General features: G+C 36.9%; 1 protein-coding gene across 2 annotated transcripts in view; it reads left to right on the top strand.

Moving 5' to 3' along the window:
* CCDC171 (coiled-coil domain containing 171) overlaps positions 1–18362 on the top strand; it is a 157972-nt gene that overhangs the window by 127479 nt on the left and 12131 nt on the right. The window contains exons 24-25 of one of the 2 annotated variants that reach the window (XM_032095778.1): positions 9263–9412; positions 10563–13926. In XM_032095778.1, the coding sequence (XP_031951669.1) occupies positions 9263–9412; positions 10563–10625 (213 nt within the window). In that variant the 3' untranslated portion in view covers positions 10626–13926. Of the gene's footprint in view, positions 1–9262; positions 9413–10562; positions 13927–18362 lie in introns of those variants that run through there. The other variant, XM_032095779.1, reaches the window with a different exon arrangement.

The raw sequence follows: 18362 nt of genomic DNA, 5'->3' as shown, positions 1-18362 counted from the left end.
CTCATATGATAAATGCCAAAAAGGCAGACAAACACAATCACTTTTTCCCAACAAGAGTTTTCTTCAGCTGTAAATCCATTGTTATAGAACTAAATATTCAGAGATGATAGGGATCATTTTATTTGATCTTCCTCAGATTATGGTGGTTAAAAGCAAACTTTGTGAAAAAAAAAATTATTTATCTAATACTAACCTTTAAGGACAGCGAATTGTCAAGCTCAGTGATGATGCCACTTCTGTCAGACATTTGCTCTGGAAAGAGGGATGCTAATGTGTGTGCTCATTGTGAGGGTCAATATTAGGTTTACTGTGTTCTTTAAATTTCCTCCTTATATTTTGGAACAAAAGCTGCTGTCACTGGAACTTCTAATAAAACATTTTCATAGCATAAATTAAATATTGAAAGTAAGTCTTTTTGAAAATCTAGGCATTTGCATGTTGTTGGGTTGGTTTTTTGTTTTTTTTTTAATGTTGCTAAAGTTTAAGAATGTATGAAGCAAATTAGTTATCTCATTAGCAGCTGAGTTTAGGCAGAATGGAGGGAGGATACCTGTCCATCTGTCCTGGGATGATATTATAGGGTTATTTTATTCCTTAACCACCTGCTCGATGCCCAAGGACACCGTGTCTTTAAGATGGAGCCGGGGGCAGGGCCGGGGCCGCGGGACCGGTGCGGGTCGGTTCAAGGCTGGGCCCAACGGCTCGGGCTCGAAGGCTCTCAGCGGGGCTCCGCAGGGAGTGCGCGGGGAGCGCTCTGCTGCTCTTGGGGGGGTTTTGTTGCAGCTAGCTGGAAAAAGGCTGTGTTGGGGTTTTTTTCCCCTTCCCTCCCCCTTGCCTCACTGCCTTCCTTCCCTTCTCTCCGGTCTGGGGTGCCTGTGGGGTGGCCCCGGCTGGTCCGAACACCGGGGAGGGCCAAGCCATTGCGCGAGGGGATGCATAGGTCCTCTAGCTTCGCCTGCTTCGAGGAGGAGGACCGGGACCGGCAGGCCCGCGGGGTGGCCCCGGCTGATCCGAGCCCTGAGGAATGCCGAACCGTTTCACCGGCTATGGGGAGGAGGACCGGCACCAAGAGTCAGCAGGTTTTCTTTCCTGTGCCCTGCTCCGGGCTGCTGCGTGGACGTCCCTTTCCCCTTCCCTTCCCGGAGATTGGGGGAGCCCAGTTGCCAGCCCGTGTGTTTTTTCCTTCCCCGGGCACTTGTTGTATTTTGAGGGTTTTTTTCCTCTTTTACTCTGTCTTGTTCTGTGTTAATAAACAGTTCATTTTTTTGGTTTTTTTCCACGTTCACCTGCTGTTATCAATTTGTCTCATTGGCAGAGGAAAGGGGAGGTCCTTTCCCTTTGGAGGAGAAGCTCATTCTGGAGCATTTCCTCCCGAAGTTTTGTCTCCAAAACCGAGACATCATCCTGTATGTGGCAGTTAACATTAGATTAAGGGTGTGTCCGTGAATTTGAGGAATGCAGTTCAACTTTTCTTGGTAATTATGTTCTCTGGAGAAATTGACTAGGGCTTTTTCCTGTGGTGGCATCATAAATTTGTGTAATTAACTGGAATTTTGGTGAGAAGCCAAAGTGAAAAAATTAATTTGCTATCCAACCTAACAGGTATACTTTAGATTTTCCTTGCAAAACTACAAAATATTGCTTTATGTAGGATGAAATACTTACGTTGAATTAAAATGCAGTGCTACCATGAGCATTTTTAAGCAGAAGAAATGAAGCAGGTGTTTCAGAAAACTTTGCACAGGTTTCTATTCCCTAGGCCCTTTAGACTTGAGCATTCACCTAAAATCTGATACAAGGATTAGGACTCAGTAGTGAATATTTATGTGTGAGCCACATAATCACAGTTGTCATATTGAGTAAACCTGCGAGCAGAGACCTTTGTGTCTCCTAGTAAATGGCAATTAGAGCATAGAGTATGCTCAGCTTTTTGCATGGAAAATAAAAAGTGGATATATTTCCACCTTCTATCCATATGTAAAATATTTAATTCAGCATGAAAATGTTTTATTATACAATTAAAAACCAGCTTCTTGTGGCCAGAAGCGAATAATCTATACCCCTTCATAGCTCTAGTCAAAATATTTAAGGAAATGTCTATACTGAGCCCAGATTTTGCGGGGTAGTCATTTTTTCCTCTTGGAGTCAGCGACAGACTTTTTCTACAGTGGTTAAAACTAAGTATTTTTTTCGTAAGTAAAGCATATTTCTTTCCTAAAAGTAATTGAAATTGGTCTTAATTAAGAGACCACTATTTAAAACCAATGAAAAAACAATATTCTAACTTTCAGTAACCTATTGTGTTGGCAAATAGTTGAATTAGTTAACTTACGTTGGACAGTTTGTGGACAGCATTTCAAAGAGCAGAAGAATTTGTCAGATCTCACATTTACATTCCATGTGAAGTTGCTTTAGATTTTTCTACTTAGTAATCTGATGGATTAATGTCTGCTTCTCTCCCTTCCTTAAACTTTTCTCCTACACATTCACCTATAGTTAATCAATAGATTTTAGACAATTAAGACTTAGTGTTTAGGTAACATTAATGTATAAAAATTGTTTTGTTTATATAAGGTATCTTATCCATATGTAGGAGTTCCTTAAAGTGAGAAAGACTACTAAAAGACTTTCTAAAATTTATTTTACTAACATATATTTGGTTGTGGAAAACAAAATTCTATACTTCAGTTTTTGTATGTTTTTTTCTGGTTCTAAGATGTCACTTCAATAGGCCAAAAGCAGTATCATCAAGATTCAGACAACTTGTACTTCCACTTGACATTTCACCTGAATTTTCATGAGAAGTTTTACTCTCTTCTTTCTCCTCAAGACTGAATGTGTGATGGGATACTACCATGTTTTATAATAAAACTGCATCCTGACTTTTCTGTAGTGACTGCTGCTGTTTGGTTCTTCTCATCAATGGTAATGCATTATGCTCGCATTAGGTAGGTTTTCATGCTCACTTTAAAGTGAACTTTATAGTAGTGTCAGTGACTTCCCTTCTCTCTTTCTTTAATCCCTGTCTAGAATATACACTGCAAAAGAAGCCATAGACAGGATACCAGCCTGAAACGTCTATCAGTTTCTATTTCTTTCTCACTAAAACCACTTGCATGAAAAATTCTAACCTGTCCTCACAAACTTAAATATTCATTTTGAATCCAGACTGTGTAAGAGGATGGGAAGAATACAATTCAGTGGTAACATTTTCCCCATTGCTGTAGCTTAAATTACAAATTCTTTGGGGCAGGAATCGTTTCTCCTTCACATTTTGCATGTAACTGTGCTTGACTTTGGGCAATAGACAGTGAGAACAGCCCTTGCATGTAAATGTTATTGGCCTATAAAAACCTGCATTTCCTTAATTTTGTTAATTGACAATTTTCTTCCGTGATCTAGAGCTATTTTTAAGTAGTCAAGGCTACAGGTAGCTCCTTTGCTGTAAAATTCTCAGGATGCTTTCTACCTGATCATACCAAGTAAACACATTTGTCTTAATTTATCAGTTTTTAAAAGATTGAGGTAATTTCTGAAAGTCTTACACGTCGTAATAATTTTCATGGCAATTGTTGTTACGCCCATCCACTGTGGTTTCCAGTAGAAGCACTTTCCCTTCCGTCGCTGTCAATTTCAATGCTCCCTTTTCAATTTTCTTGTAGGAAGTCATGTCATTACCTCTTGCAGAGAATCTAGCCTTTTATTTAGAGCTTCATTCCCTTGGGCTATCCGCTGAGACCTACAGGGTAAAGTAATTGTTATTGAAGCAAAGGGGGTAGAGTTAGGCCCCGTGTGTGGCACTGAGTCAGCTTTCGTTGGGGGAAGAAAAAAAGTTGTAACAAAACTGACCTGCTTTTTGGCACATTTAAATTGTGCGTGCCACGCTTGAATGGAACTGAACAAAAAGTTTAGTGTTGAAATGAGATACAAGGAGAATAGATCATTAAAGAAGTGCCAAACAGCTGCAAAAGTGCAATTTTGCTGGATGCGGTTTCCCTTGAGGTTTTTTCCCCCATGCCAGAGAAGCTGCTGTATTTATATCCTTCACTGATGCCACTAGTCATTTTGGACTATGGGTCAAGGCAGCCAGGATGGGTTTTCAAATGCTAAAATGTATGGGGGAAGTTCATTGTAATAATTTCTTCTCCAAATATAGGTCTTCTAAATATATAATAATTATCCTGAAATCTTGTTTCTGAAAACAAAAAGTAATTGATGTATGTTTTCTTTCCTGGGCTCATTTTAATGAGTCTTATTTATGTCAGTTCAAAGCAAGGCAGTAATGACAGGCATGCAGAACTCTACTCCATGGAGTTTTGCTTTCACACCAGTTGTTTCTGCCTGAATTCCACTTCAGCCAAACTCTGTACCATAAATTAAATTCTTGGTCTTTTCAGATTCTCATGTAATCTAGTTAACCGGCATTAATCTTTCATTCTTCTGAAGTTCATTCATTATTCTTTCTCTTGTTCTTTTTTTATCTGTTTGTAGTCCTGGGGTACCTTGCTACGTGCTAACACTGTGTTCAGTTGAAGAATTCCTGAAGGAAGAACCAAGCAGTCAAACATGAATTTCAGCTTTTCCGTACATTTTTGGTTTCTAAAGTATGTTGTGTAAAGTAGATGGTCTTGTTATTCTGGCTGCTCCATCTGATGTTACAAAGTCAATGCATATATTGTCAGGCTGTAGTCTGACACCTTTTAATAAGCATCATTTCAGCATAAGGTCTCCTTTCTTTAGGTTCATTCCTTCCAAACATGAGATGCAGTTCTATGATAAGAGCAGGCCAAATAAGTCCAGAGTTAATGTTATAACATGGATCTAAAAATGAGGGAACTGATTTTTAATAATTTGGTATTTTATTTGTAACTTCAGAATAGTGTAAAACTTCAGATGGAAATTTTCATTTGCTACAGTTTGTAACTCATAATCCAAATAATTTTTTAAGCTGTGTTCTCAATGGCCAAACACTAAGGACAAGGGAGACAACCTAGATAGTGTTTTAACTGGGAATTTAAAAGATCTTTTTTTTAATGTATGATGAATACATTAACACTTTGATGAGCGGTCTTCTGCTAATTGGCATATGCTGATCTGTGTATTTCTTGTTGTATGTTTCTACTATAACTTCAATGAGAACAGCTGAAGTTTGAATAACCTTTGAATTACATGAGTTAATTTTTTAAAAAGATCCGTTTTCTTTCTGTGTTTCCAATTTCTTGGAGATTGTTACGTAATTTGTCAGTAATAAAGTACTCCTGCAGATTGAATTCTTTCAGTCTTGTAGATTTACAGGCAGCAATACATGCAGATGCACTTTTACAGCATCTATAGCACTATCCACCTGAAAATTACTGGTTCTAGAAATCGTGTACAGAACTAGACACTGCTTGGTTATTCAAAAGTACACAGCATATTAGAAAAAAGTGGGTTTACATGTTCCTTGGAGAGCTGTCCTAAGCTTAAGTGTTCTCCATCCTTTTAAAGATTAATATGGAGAAAGAAAGCATGGCTTAGATTTTGCTCTTTTGCTCTGATGTTCACTGGTTTGCAGTTTATAAACAGCATCAACTTAATTTGTTTTATTTTTACTCTCAACTTTGGTTTCTCATCTTCACCAACTCGTAGCCAAAGCTGAAACTTTTTATGTATACCTTCATAATAGAGATGAGACATCTCTGAACAGGTCATAAGGCCTTCTTTAACTCAAAATCTTCCGAGGCCCTTTTTCTAATTGAATAAAGATCTAAAATTTAAAATACTTTGTTCCTTTATGATATGACTAACACCTGATTTTTAAAAAGTTTTCTGATTTTGTACTGAAAGATGGTTAAAGTGCTCTTAGTGATTTTCTAGATAGGGATACTGTTTTAAATATTCAGTAGCTATAAAAAAAAAGAGATCGTTTGAAGTACTTAGGCTTAAAATAATCTGTCCATTGAAAGTTATATTTGAAAATGGAATTTTGGGCACTCTTGCACATTTTCTTCCTAGTCCAACAACTTCAGCCTAAAAGCATCCTTTTTCCGTGCCAACCACAGGAATATACTTTCATCTTCTGTGTTGTAGCCAATTATCTGGGAAGTCATGCATCTGTTTTCATGAAGCGACATGTGTCTTGTTTTAGTGCTGGAGCAGGGGTCTCTTCTCACATTGAAGACACTTTTGGATTAAAAGCACTCCTACCATTTGCTTCTGCTATATCAGTGGTATGTGATGGAGGATGTTGGTGTCATAAATAATAGCGACATCCTCTATACATTAAAGCATTGTGTGGGGTGAAAAGAAAGGAATCACTGTAAAAAAACCGAAAACATTCAGCGTCTGATTATTTATTCTTTTTATTTTTTATTAATGTGAAGGAATGACTTACAATTTGTGCTCTTAAAACTGACAGTCTAGGTAGATTTCAACCATTACCTGGATTTGTGTTCCATCCCTAGGATGACTTTGTAATCACTGAATTAGGTTGAGTTTGGAAGGGACCTCTGATTGTCCTTTGGTCCAAGCCCCTTGCACAAGGAGGGAGGAATACCTAGAGCCAGTGATGTTTAAAATCAGTATTCTTCAACTCTACTACTTCTGTGGCCTCCTTGTTTAAGTCTTCTCCTCACTAACTTTCCCTCAATAGTCATCTGTCTGAAAATGTTTTAGATTTTTGAAAGGAGTTGCAATAATATCGGTTCCTGAAAGATTTGGGGGTCACTACATCTTGCCTTTCTGAACAGAAGTCATTTTCTGGTGTGTATTCTTGAAACATTTTGTCTGTAACTGAAGACAAATTTTTATTGCTTTATGGTCTGTTTCCAGTTTTAATGTCACACTTTTACCAGCACATTCAAAACCAGAAGTACTCGCTTAAATGCAGACAGTGCAGATGTGTATAATTGCCAAAGTTTATGTTATAAAAATTAATCAGGAATGTTGCTGCAACATCTTATTGTTATGTGTACTTAAAAACTATATATACATCTTACTGCTATGTGTACTTAAAAACAGAAGAAAACACTTGTTAGCAGGAGAGGAAGAAATTTCTGCAGTTAGATTTGCATTCTGGGAAATTCTGTCAACTGACTTTCTTGATCACAGAACAGTTTCCAGAGCTGCAGATATATTTGTAACTGCAATGTTCAAATAGGGATCTAAATTGAAGTTCTGAACTCCTTTACAGATGCATTTAATCATTAGGTGACAGATATTATAACTTGCAAGTGGCCAGGTTCTATGCCCATTCCATGTGTATCAGGCTTTCCAGTAAGTGTAACTTTTGTATTATTGAGGACAGATCTGTCATTCAATCTGTGACTGACATAAGTGACTTAAAATCATTTTATGCCCTCCAATGTTACATCTAAAAATCCAATGTATTTGCCTTTCCCCAGATGTCATTTACAGTAAGTGTTCTTCATGCTCATGCCACCCACTGGAAGACCCAAAAATAATGTTTGTCCTAACCTGTTCCTGAGCAAGAGACACCTAAACTGACCCTGACTTTTTGCTGGGGAGTTGGGATATACTGTAAGGAATGTGTGCTTATGGGTGCATAAATGCCACCTTCCACATTGGTAAGGGATCATTAGTAACTGCAAAACTACTTTCTTCTGGACTAAGAAGAAATCTAAATTATTAAAAAAAACAATTGCCATGTCTGAAAATAAAAGCTCATGAATACATTTTTCCTAGATTTAAAATTTTCAAATTAATTAAACGAGAGAACAAATTAAATATATGAGTAGGTCAGCAAGGAATTAGAAACTGCTGTTTCAGATAACTGCATGGACCTAGTGCCTGTGGAGGTGTAGGATGAAACTGTATAGGTTAGTGGCTCCACTAGATCTGTAGTAGCAGAGGTAAAAGGAAGAAGTTAAGGAAATGTCTCTCTACATTCTAGTTCAGAGAAACTTTTAAATACTGTGCGCGAAGTAATTAAAAGAACACATGAGATTTTTTCTCTGAGACTTGAGACACAGCTTGTTATGCAATGGTATAATCCTTGTTTGTGGGTCACAGGCCCAGGTCATAGTCCTATTTCAACATGTGTCTCATTTTTAACATGCGGGCCGTTGCCATTTGAAGACTCTCAGGCAGTATTATGTAGAGCATGAGCTATATCCTCATTACTGCTTGGTATTGTTTCTGAATAGATGCAGCATTTTAGTTGTGTTGAGTGAAATAAAAAAATTTAAAAGCAGGATTAGAACTGAAAATGGCAGACTTAGGCTATGTGAATACACTTTTAGGGTTAGCACCACAGTATTTAAAACATTTTGGATATTCTTTCTGATAAGAAAAGATATGATGGTGTTGACTTGCCACAGCAGTTTTCTACACTTCACAATGAAATAACGTGATTGATTTCAGCGATGTTAATTTTTATTCTGAAAAGCAATAGTCTGTTTGAAAACAAAGAAAGGAAAACAGTAAAAACCTTTTGTGAATGCCTGTTTGTGGTACTAAGTTTATAAGTCTGTACTACAGACATATTCAGAAGGCCAATTTCATATTATCTGTAATATATTCTTATAGTTGCAACTTGCTGCAGCTCATTTCAAAGGGGGAAACTGTGACTTATAAAATGTTATTAACCAGTTGTAAAGAAGACCAATAATCTCAAAAGTGTTAGACTATTTAGGATAGATATAAAGTTACCAGTAACGTCAAATCATTTGTTCTCTCTTGTGCTGCTAACTTTATTATCAGTCTGATCAGTATTGCATGACTGGGACATTCTTACACTATATACATGAAAACAATTATATTTTCCCAGATACACTGTAATCAGATTATTTATTTCCAGAGATCTGTAGTTTTACTGTATTTCTTTTGTTTCTGACAAATTAATTTTCTTAACATGAAGTGGAAGGACTCATTTTGAAAGTATGAAAATTTACCTGAAATTGTGTAGTGATTCTTTATAAACATAAATTGAATGTGCATCAAGAATTATAGTTAAATAAAAAATAGTATCAACTATTCAATGCAGTACTGCATGTTTGAAAACAGCTCACTTTATAATTGGGGTGCACAGTCATTTGCTTTTCCTCGATGCTGTTAATATTTCAGATTTTTGAAGAAGTACAAAATCCTATGTTAGACCTTTGTTTAAGTCCTGACTTACAACCTAACTGCCTGGCTTACATCTTTTGTTTGATTTTTCCAATTAATAAAAATTAGGGCTGATTTTTTAATGATTTTGGATGTATGCTACTTGGCATTTAAATATAGCTTGTCTGGCACTGATGATTTACTTTACTTTTTAAAGGCTGTGATTCAAAGTTTCATGGAAGTCTACCAACTTGCAGTTTCCAGAGTTGAAACATTAGTGAGAGAAACAGAATCTCTTCAGCTTCACATTGCAACCATGAAGTCCAGGCTCCAAATAGCTAGTCTTCATGAAAGTGACCTTGAAATGGTAAGTCTGCTTTTCAAGTAATTTTTGTCATTTGAATGTGGTTTCTTACCCAGCATCTCCCTTCATGCTGTATAGTTTCTGTAGGGAAATACAATAATATTTATCTATAAACATAATAGAGCAATAAAACTAGTGTCAACAGAAACTTTTTCTGAAGAGAAAAGGCATGGTAAAAGTTAACACAGGGTTTAATTTTTACTATTATATCTTCTACAAGGACCTGTTCATTGCTGCTGGAAAAGTATACATTGTGAAGTTTTAGTTTTACCGGTACAGTAAATAGTTGAACTTTGGACCTGAAGAATTTTACATCTAGAGATGTAGTATATTAAAACAGAATGTTATTATCTTCATGTAAACAAAGTGTTTGTTAGGAGTTATTTTTATAATTGTTGTTACTTCTCACTGAAGTTACAAGGTTAAAATTAAATTTCAGGAGTAATTTATTGTCTAAAATTATTTCCCACAAAGGTACTTGGATTTGCTTAAGGCTAATAAGGTGAGTCTTCAGATTTGAGATCTCTCTCTAGGGGAATTATTAAATGCAGATTTATTTGTGTCACACAGGACAGACACATAAACTGTCATAAATATATAGCCAAGTATCTCTAGAATGAGACTGCAGGATGTGCAACTTGCATACACTCAATGTATTTCTCCTCCATCTCTTTTTGCTTTTTCACAGAGGATAAAGGAGAAAGCTTTGGAGTTCATTTTATTGGTTGTTGTTGTTGTGCTTCCCTTCCTCCTTTCTTTTCTTTTAGTCTTGTGTAGTAAATAACCATAAAGGAAATGAGTATTGTTTGTCTTTCTTTTTGAACCAGAAGATTTGTAAGAAGAGAGCTGTCACAATGCAAATAACATAAACACACTAGTAAACATATATTCAAAGGTTGTGACTATGGCTTTGGCTTTGGTTGTTTCCAACAGAATTACATTAATTTCTTAACCTGCTTCTAACAGCACAGTGGGAAATTAGTGCGAATAGAAGCTATGTTAGTCGGTGCTGAATTTATTTTGACATCTTGAGGTGACAATTGTTGAATGAAAACTTTATTTGTGACTACAAAACCTTTCTAAGAAATGAAATTACTTCACTGAAATTGCTTTTTTCCTCCTCCAACCAGACTCTTTTGATGTTTTCTGCTAGGTTTATGTGTGTCCTGCTGAGCCTGTGCCCAATATAATTGGGCTGCTCCTTTGCCTGTTATGATTGTTTTTGTTGTTTAAATCAAGATGACCACTTGTGTACTGAAGACTGGGAAACTTGCCAAACTTGCAGCAAGGTTTGCTTTCATTTGGATTGAGAAATCTTTTAGCAAAGATTATGCTAGTCCTGTCTTTGAAGGGCTATGCAGCAGCCTGATATGTTACAGTGAAAACCAGCTCTCCAACGTTTGTGATTAAATGCTGTGTTTTTAAAGTAATTTGTATCTGCATGCAGTGTCAATGTAAAGATGATACTATTTGTGTTGTGGAGGGATCTGTTAGCCCTCTACAGAGAGCAATAGTTCTTCCTTTAGATGCAGTTTAATTTGAATCTAGGCCTAAGCATTAATAGGAAGTGTTTTAAAATTTTAACGTAAAAGTGAAAAAATTCAGAATGAGAATCTCAAGCTGCCATGAAGAAAGTATTAGTGATTATGGTTTATTTTGTATTATTTGGGTTTTCAGTAAATTTCTCTGTATATTCTGCATATTTGTAGAAGTTGCATTAAGCATAAATTTTAAGAACTTCAGGCATCGCAGCTTTGCAGCATGACTTAGATTTTAACATTCCAGTTGTTACTGTTCTGTTCCGATTTTGAGGAATAAATTCTGCACTAAATTGCTTTCTCTAGTAAAAAAAGTAGAACAGATTTTTGTTACTTTTTTTTAAATGAAAGGGAGCAATGACTTCTTGAGCACGTATTTGGTTTCAAAATTAGACAAGCTTTGTTAGTTTTAATTCACCGTGTTCAATCATATATCCATTGCAGGCAAAATTTTACATGGAGGAGACAAACACAGCACTTGGACTGTATCAGTTGCAGGCCTTCATATAACGTGTGTTTGTGCTCCCTGAACAGTAACTATTGCTCAGTGCTGAAATATATTTTTGAAGTCTTCTGGTTGTGTATTGTGTGGACTTTTACATTATAAAATTGGGTTTTATCTCACAATGTTGTGGCTGTCTCTTGATGTCTTTTATGCTAGTTGCTTAAGGATCTTGCCCTGCCAGCTGTCCATTGCATTCAAATTTGGGCCATTCATGAACATTGATATTTTCCATGTTCAGATGGTATCACTTTCCTAATTGACCTGTTTCTACTGAAATTTCATAACTATGCCACCTTTCTTTCTATTCACACCACTTCTTTCTTCTGCTGCTTTGGGTTTTGCTGATAATTGTATAACCAAAATTGATGCCGTAAGGCAAAATTGGTGGTTCTAACTCCTCATCTTTTATCTCAGGCTTTGAATTGACATCTCCATCCTCCAGTCTATTTCTAGTCCAAGCACTTTCCTTCTGGTCAATAGTTTAGATTCTGAGATTGCTATATGTGGTCATGCTAACGCCAACAGAGAGGAGCAGGAAGGGATATGGTTATGATGGACAGAGGTGAGATGAGCACTGGAAACACAGCTTGCAGAGAAGAGAATTATGGGGGGAGAACTGAAGTCAGTGGCAGAATGTCTCTCTACTCTCCATTAGTGCCCAGCTATCTATCTGTTGTACTTGTCTCTGATAATTCTTACTCTGTGCAGAGAAAAGCCCTGTGCATTTTTAATTCTTGCAACTCTTTAAAATTCAGTATGGCTGAAAAACAGCTTAGATCTTCTACCAGTCTACTTTTCTTCTTCTTTCCACCCCTCCCCCTCTTTCCCCCCTTTTTTATTGTTTTCTATTCCTATTCCTGTATCTCTTTTCTCTTGGTTGGATGGGTTCCTGGTTGGCTGGTTTGGTTTTTTTTACTTCTTCTGGTTTTCTGTTCTTTATCAGCTGGTTCTGAAATTTCCCTTACATTTCTAAATTGTCCTTTTTTTTTCCTTCTATTAGGAAACTATCACCATTTTGTAATAGTCCTTCCTGCCTATTTCTTGTTCAGCAACTTCCAGTAATATAAACATCATGAACTGTGCTGAATTCTGCTGCTTTTATTAATTTTAATTCTTCTTCAGATATGTTAGTTTATTAGTATACTTGCACATTCATTCAGAGTAGCAGTAATAAGTAGACCTTGAACTGAGAGCTTAGAAGTGCTGTACTGTGCAGTAGAATAGTCATAAGCAGTTACTTTGTGGGTGCTGCAGAGCAATGTGTCATCGTAGTTAGTCACATGGCAAGTGAATCCATGTTGTCCAAGGGGTTTTCGCTGCAAGTGCAGCATTGCAGAGTGTAGATGCAGTGACAATGTCTTTTCCAGTGTGACTGGACACATAGGAGGCATAGTGAACAGAATTCAGTTCATTATAAAACTTTTTCAGGACGTGTTCTTGTAGCTTCCAGCCCTAAGATTTTATGCCCGATCTCAGTACTGCTGTCAGAAGCTTAAGAAGGTAAAATAATCTGGTCTCAGTTCTGGCAAACGAAAGAAGCCACTTTTGTTATGACAAGTGGTCAGGTGCTTCTCTGAACCTGAGTGTGCACTGATCTGGTGATACTTCTTCCTTTTTCTGTTTTTAACTCAGAATCAAATGAGAATAGAAAATGAAGAGGAAAGTACAGTAATTTCTAAAGATGATGAAGAGAGAAAAGCTTTGTGTGTACTGGAGAAATGAAAACTGGGGGACCCAAAAGGATAACTTTATCTGAAAGGGGGAGAAAGTTAGTTTCAGATGGATGAGAGGGGTGAAGTAAAGAGGTCTGTAAATGTAGCAGAGTTCTCTAGCTAACTATGAAAACAACTGTTGTCTTTTGATGCTTCTCCTAGCTGAGGTGAAAGTGAAATCACTCATTGGTTTATGTGGCTTTGTGTCTCATCTTTTTTGCCATAGCTGTATCTGTGTCTGTCCTTTGTCTGGAAATGTCTACTGATATCCCTTAAAAGTATTGAAAATACAGAAATGGTGAGTTTTGTTGAGATGAGGGAAGCAAGTAGAATGATCTTTTGCATGAAAATTATGTATTTGTCCTTGAGATTGTAGAGATTGTAGTAACTAACATATGGTTTCATACTTGTGTGTTGAAAAACTGCACTAAGGAAGATGTACACTTTTCTCCCTAATCAAAGCGGTCAGCTCTCAATTCTCATGATCTACTTGAACCCCATTCATGGGGGGTAGAGAGAAGAGAAATATTTAATACTCAAACTTATGAGTTAACTATTCCCCTGACAGTTTCTTCCTACTTAACCAGGCCGGTCATGGCAGTGGTTTTACATGTCTTTCCCCTATACACCTTGTTTCCTTGTCACCAGTTCAATCTGTGTTTTATAGCTACAACCTGCATCTGACAGGGATGCATTGTCCCAAATTTAGAATTATGAGGATGGAACTATAGAGAAAGAAGAAATCCCAACTATTTGCCTTATCTCTGATGTAGCTGGAGGAATTCTTCCCAGATGTTGCAAGAAGCAGGTATGTCCTGAATGAAAACTCTCCTTGGCTTTTTCACCATCTCACGTAACCTTATGCACAGTTGAATTTGTTTTGTGAAAGCTTTGGAGATACTGGTTCTTAAATTTCCTTGCAAAAAGTAGTTAGACTTGCTATTTTTATTGTTACTCTCTGTCTTGATGTGTTTTCCTGGAAATAGTCTTGGACAGAATTCAGTAAATATGGACCTCAATAATCATAACTTTGCTCAGTATTGTTACTTACCAGTGCTTAGTTGCTGTAAGACGTGAATATTCCTGAAGTGATAGTAGGTAAAGAAAAATTTGACAGGCCCACAAGGAAAATTTCCCAATCATTGAGATGGTCATAGACATGAAAGTGTATCAGACAAGTGAAAATAGAAAACTCTAGTCATAAGATTTACTAAGTTTAACGTCTCTATAAGACTGAATCCACCAAGCAGTAATATCTCCCTGAAATTATGTTTTTATTGAAATATTTGCATTTCTCACCTGATTTTATGTAACTGGGCTTCACTTGCCAGCCCTACTAGGTAGCCAAGGAATGCACATATCCTAATGCAAATGATCACCTGTTCATGTGCTACTGCTTACACAAGTAATAGTTGTGACCAAAAATAATGTAGTTTAGAATACTAATACTACTACTAATAACAACAACAACAAAAACAATCTATATTATAAATCACATTTGTAACTTAGGGTAATGTAGTAAAAAGCAGTTACAGTAATACAATAACACATTTGCTACTTTGTAAAGAATGCTTCCTTTTCTATGCAAAATTTTTTTTGACACTCAATATTCTAGGTATGTGAACTTTAAACTTGTCAGACTGTTGTAACATATTTGAAAATTATAGTAATTTGATTAAAATGTTGCCTATAAGGCAAGAGGTTCATTTAATAGAATCCATATGTAATTAAAGTGCAGAACCAAATGTAATCAGACCCCAGTGACTGGTGCCTTCATATTGATAGTTTTACAGTGGCCTCTGGGGTTGAAAGTTTATGTTAAAGTTACCAGGGTAGCTGTGCTCCAGAAAAAAAGCAGGACAGGGTAGCTGTTGAAGCTAGTGTCAACGTCCCAAACTGATAATCACACAACAAAAGTAATTGATAGTCTGAATTTTAGGGCTGTCTTCCACTTGACAGGTGGAAGAAGCACAAGACTGCTGTGGTGTGCTAGTCCAAATTGTATTCTGCAGCAGCACTGCTATGTATACATTCCCAAATGAGGGAAGTATGCCCAATGAGAGCAAGTAATGGTGTATTTTTTTAATAATACAGTTGCTTGATTTGTGTGAATTCATGTTTGAATCGTCTGAAAGTTATAGACACAACACTATGTACCAAGCCACAAAAGAAGTTTGAAAAAATTTCCTGAACTTTAAAAAAAAATAAAATATTTTCTCTGGACAGTTTTAAGAGTTGACATCCTGTGTTAGAGTTCTCTAATCATCACCAGCACAATTTACAATCAGAACACACAGAGAGCCAGTTCAGACCAGCTCATCTGTTGACTTTGGCAGAAGCCCTTAATCTCACTGTGTGCAGCTGCCACTTGAGAGCTGGGGACTCGGCAGAGAGCCGAAGGAGGCTGGGATGCAGGGTTGGTCAAGGCATGAACACATAGGCCTGCTTCATTTCAACAGCCGTACACTGCTTTTTTTAATACTCTTTTCATTTTACAGCCTTTTTTTTTTTTTTAAAACCTGAAATTAAATGAGGACCTCTCATGAGCCACTGCGCTCCAGGCATAAGAAATTGTAATGTCTGGCTTTCAGAAACTGTCCCGTCAAAATGTGCTTCTGATTAGGTGGCTTAATTACAGCTGTGAAAACAATGTTGATTTAGGCCTCAAGATTCCAGTGCATGTCAGCCGTTATTAGCTAGCCTTGGACTGAAGCCACCATTTTAAAACTCTGTACCACTAAAGTCACACACTGCCTGACAACTTTTTATTTAGGCAGAAATGTTGCCAGAAGCAACACATTTTATGCAAAATATTTTTCATTGCGCAAATTTCAAATGTGACACAGTTGATGGACATAAAATGGGTAGTTATGGGTGGACCTCACCAAGTCCAAAACCCAACTTTTACAAAAAAACCCCTACCCCAACACATCCCCCTCCCCCATTTCAAATAGTTTTTCTAAAGTTTGACTGACATAATGCTTAATTTTAATTCCTTTAATTCAGTTTTATTCCAAATCCAGCATGTTGGTTTAACCACCCAATTTTATTGCATCTAAATTTTCCTGACAGTTTCATTTGCTGTTGGGAAATAAAATTGCCATTTTTGCAACATGGGAAATAATGGCTAGTTTCAAAACCAATATGTTTGAAACTTCCTTTGCCTGAAGCAGGTTAAGGCACACACTCAATTTACTTTAGGGGAAAAAAGCTCATTAAATAGTTTTTAATATTTTAATATAATTTAAGTAACTGCTTTCACAATGAGAAGGCTTATTAGGCCCATGTATTTACACCTGCAGAGAGGTAAATGTTTGGGTAATTAGGTGGTTTCCAATAATTCAGTTTTCAATTGCAGGGTTAATGCTGCAAACACTGTAGATGGACAGAATGAGTTCGCTGCATTTAAACATTACATTTACACTTGTAGCATTTTCTTTTCAAGTGCTTAAGAAAGAGGCTTAAGTGGGGTTGGTTTGGGTTTTTTGGGGTGTTTGGTTTGGTTTGGTTTTTTTTCTTTGTTTGGTCTGTTCTTCAACTCTCCTTAATGACATGAATTGGCTAAGGAATGTGAGAGAATGTGTGTGGGTGTTAACTCTCAGCAGAGTTCCGTACTTTGGAAAAGTAAGATCTACATTCTCACTTCACTGTTGCCATGAAATTCCAAATGTCCATGCTGTGTGGTTTAATGGAAACCATGAAGTTCCTAAATGACCGCAGGTTTGTTCCGCTGTTAAGCACAAAACAAATCTTTCAAGTCATTGGCTAAGTCTCAAAAAAGGAGGGTCATGTTTTCAGGAAGGTAATCTCCTTTCCTTTTTTTTCCTTCATGGTTTGCATTTCTATGGCATTAGAAATGTGTTTCTAGTGAGGTACTGGAACTACCAGCTCACAAACAAGGGTCCTCAGTTCTCAGGACTGAAAACAAGACACTTGGAAGCTAAAGCTGTATTCATCTCTTACCCTAAGTGGAGGCCAGTGCAACAATTGTACCTTCAGGGGCAACTAATTGGAAATGGATTTAGAAAAACTAATGATTTGGATAAGGAAGCAAGTCTAAAGTATAGGTTCAAGTTTGCCCTATAAAAAATCATCATGTGTTAATTCTCTGCCTGCAACAGATTAGAGAAGAGCAAGGCAGTGAATGCCTACACTTCATTTTGTTCAGTTTTCAAAGGAGAAATACTGGAATGAGCTAGTCTTCTGTTTTCTTTGCAAATACTAGGTGGAGTTTCCTGAAAAAGAATGTTTCAGAAATGCCCCAGTTGCTGTGGAGGGCAGCTGTAAGTCAGGAGACTTTTACAGCTAAAAGCCATGTGATGGCTTTTTCCTTATTAGACACCTTTGCACTAGCCTTTTGAAATGCTTTTCATTGGTAATATGCAATGAGTTTTATTCATCGGCCACATATATTTGCTTCCTGTTTGCTACATACCACTGTTTCTTTTGCCTTCTTCCCACACCTGTCAAAAGAGCATTTCCAGGACATAAAATTAAAAGAAACATTAGTGTATTATTACATATATTGTTAATGCTGCAGTAGAAATAAAAGCATTGGGAGTGCTAGACAGGCTGTTATTTTGAGAACTGGATATTATAGACCAGGACATTTAACCCTGGGAATAAGTTTTTACAAAAGAACAGAGCCAAGGACACAATTTTACTGGCTTTATAGAAGAAAAGGAATATTCTCTACAAAGGCAGACAGATTCACTTCTTTCCAGACTCAAGGACTTTTACTCAGGCCAGAAGGTGCTTCCTCCTCCCTTTTGAAGAAGTTATTTCAAGAAAGAGAGCTGGGAAGCTTCTATTATTCCCCACTAAACTGTGGGTTAAACATAAAGGGAACGTCTGTTTGTTCTGACTCTGAATTTGCTGAGAAATTTTTGGAGGGGATTAAAGCATAGCTGTGCCTGAATGAGTCTAGCGTAGATGCTTAAATGGTGAGTGAATCCACGCAATCCAATCTGTCATCTTCCTGATATTTTCTTGACATTTTAGATTTAGATCCTACAAGGTATACTGTTGTGAATAATTATTTTGTTTTGACACCTGTTTGGTTTTGTGTTTCAAGCTAAGTATGTAAAGCACTGTTTATAAAGAGAAAATTCGGTGCTGATCTTCAGATATTAACTTTGATAAAGAGTGCAAGATGTGTAGATGCAACCTGTGGATAGCAGTTCACTTGATCGGGATGA

The sequence above is a fragment of the Corvus moneduloides genome, chromosome Z, assembly GCF_009650955.1.
Source record: "Corvus moneduloides isolate bCorMon1 chromosome Z, bCorMon1.pri, whole genome shotgun sequence".
Lineage (NCBI taxonomy): Eukaryota > Metazoa > Chordata > Aves > Passeriformes > Corvidae > Corvus > Corvus moneduloides.
Note: the sequence above shows the minus strand (reverse complement) of the source record. Positions and strands in the feature narration are given on the sequence as shown.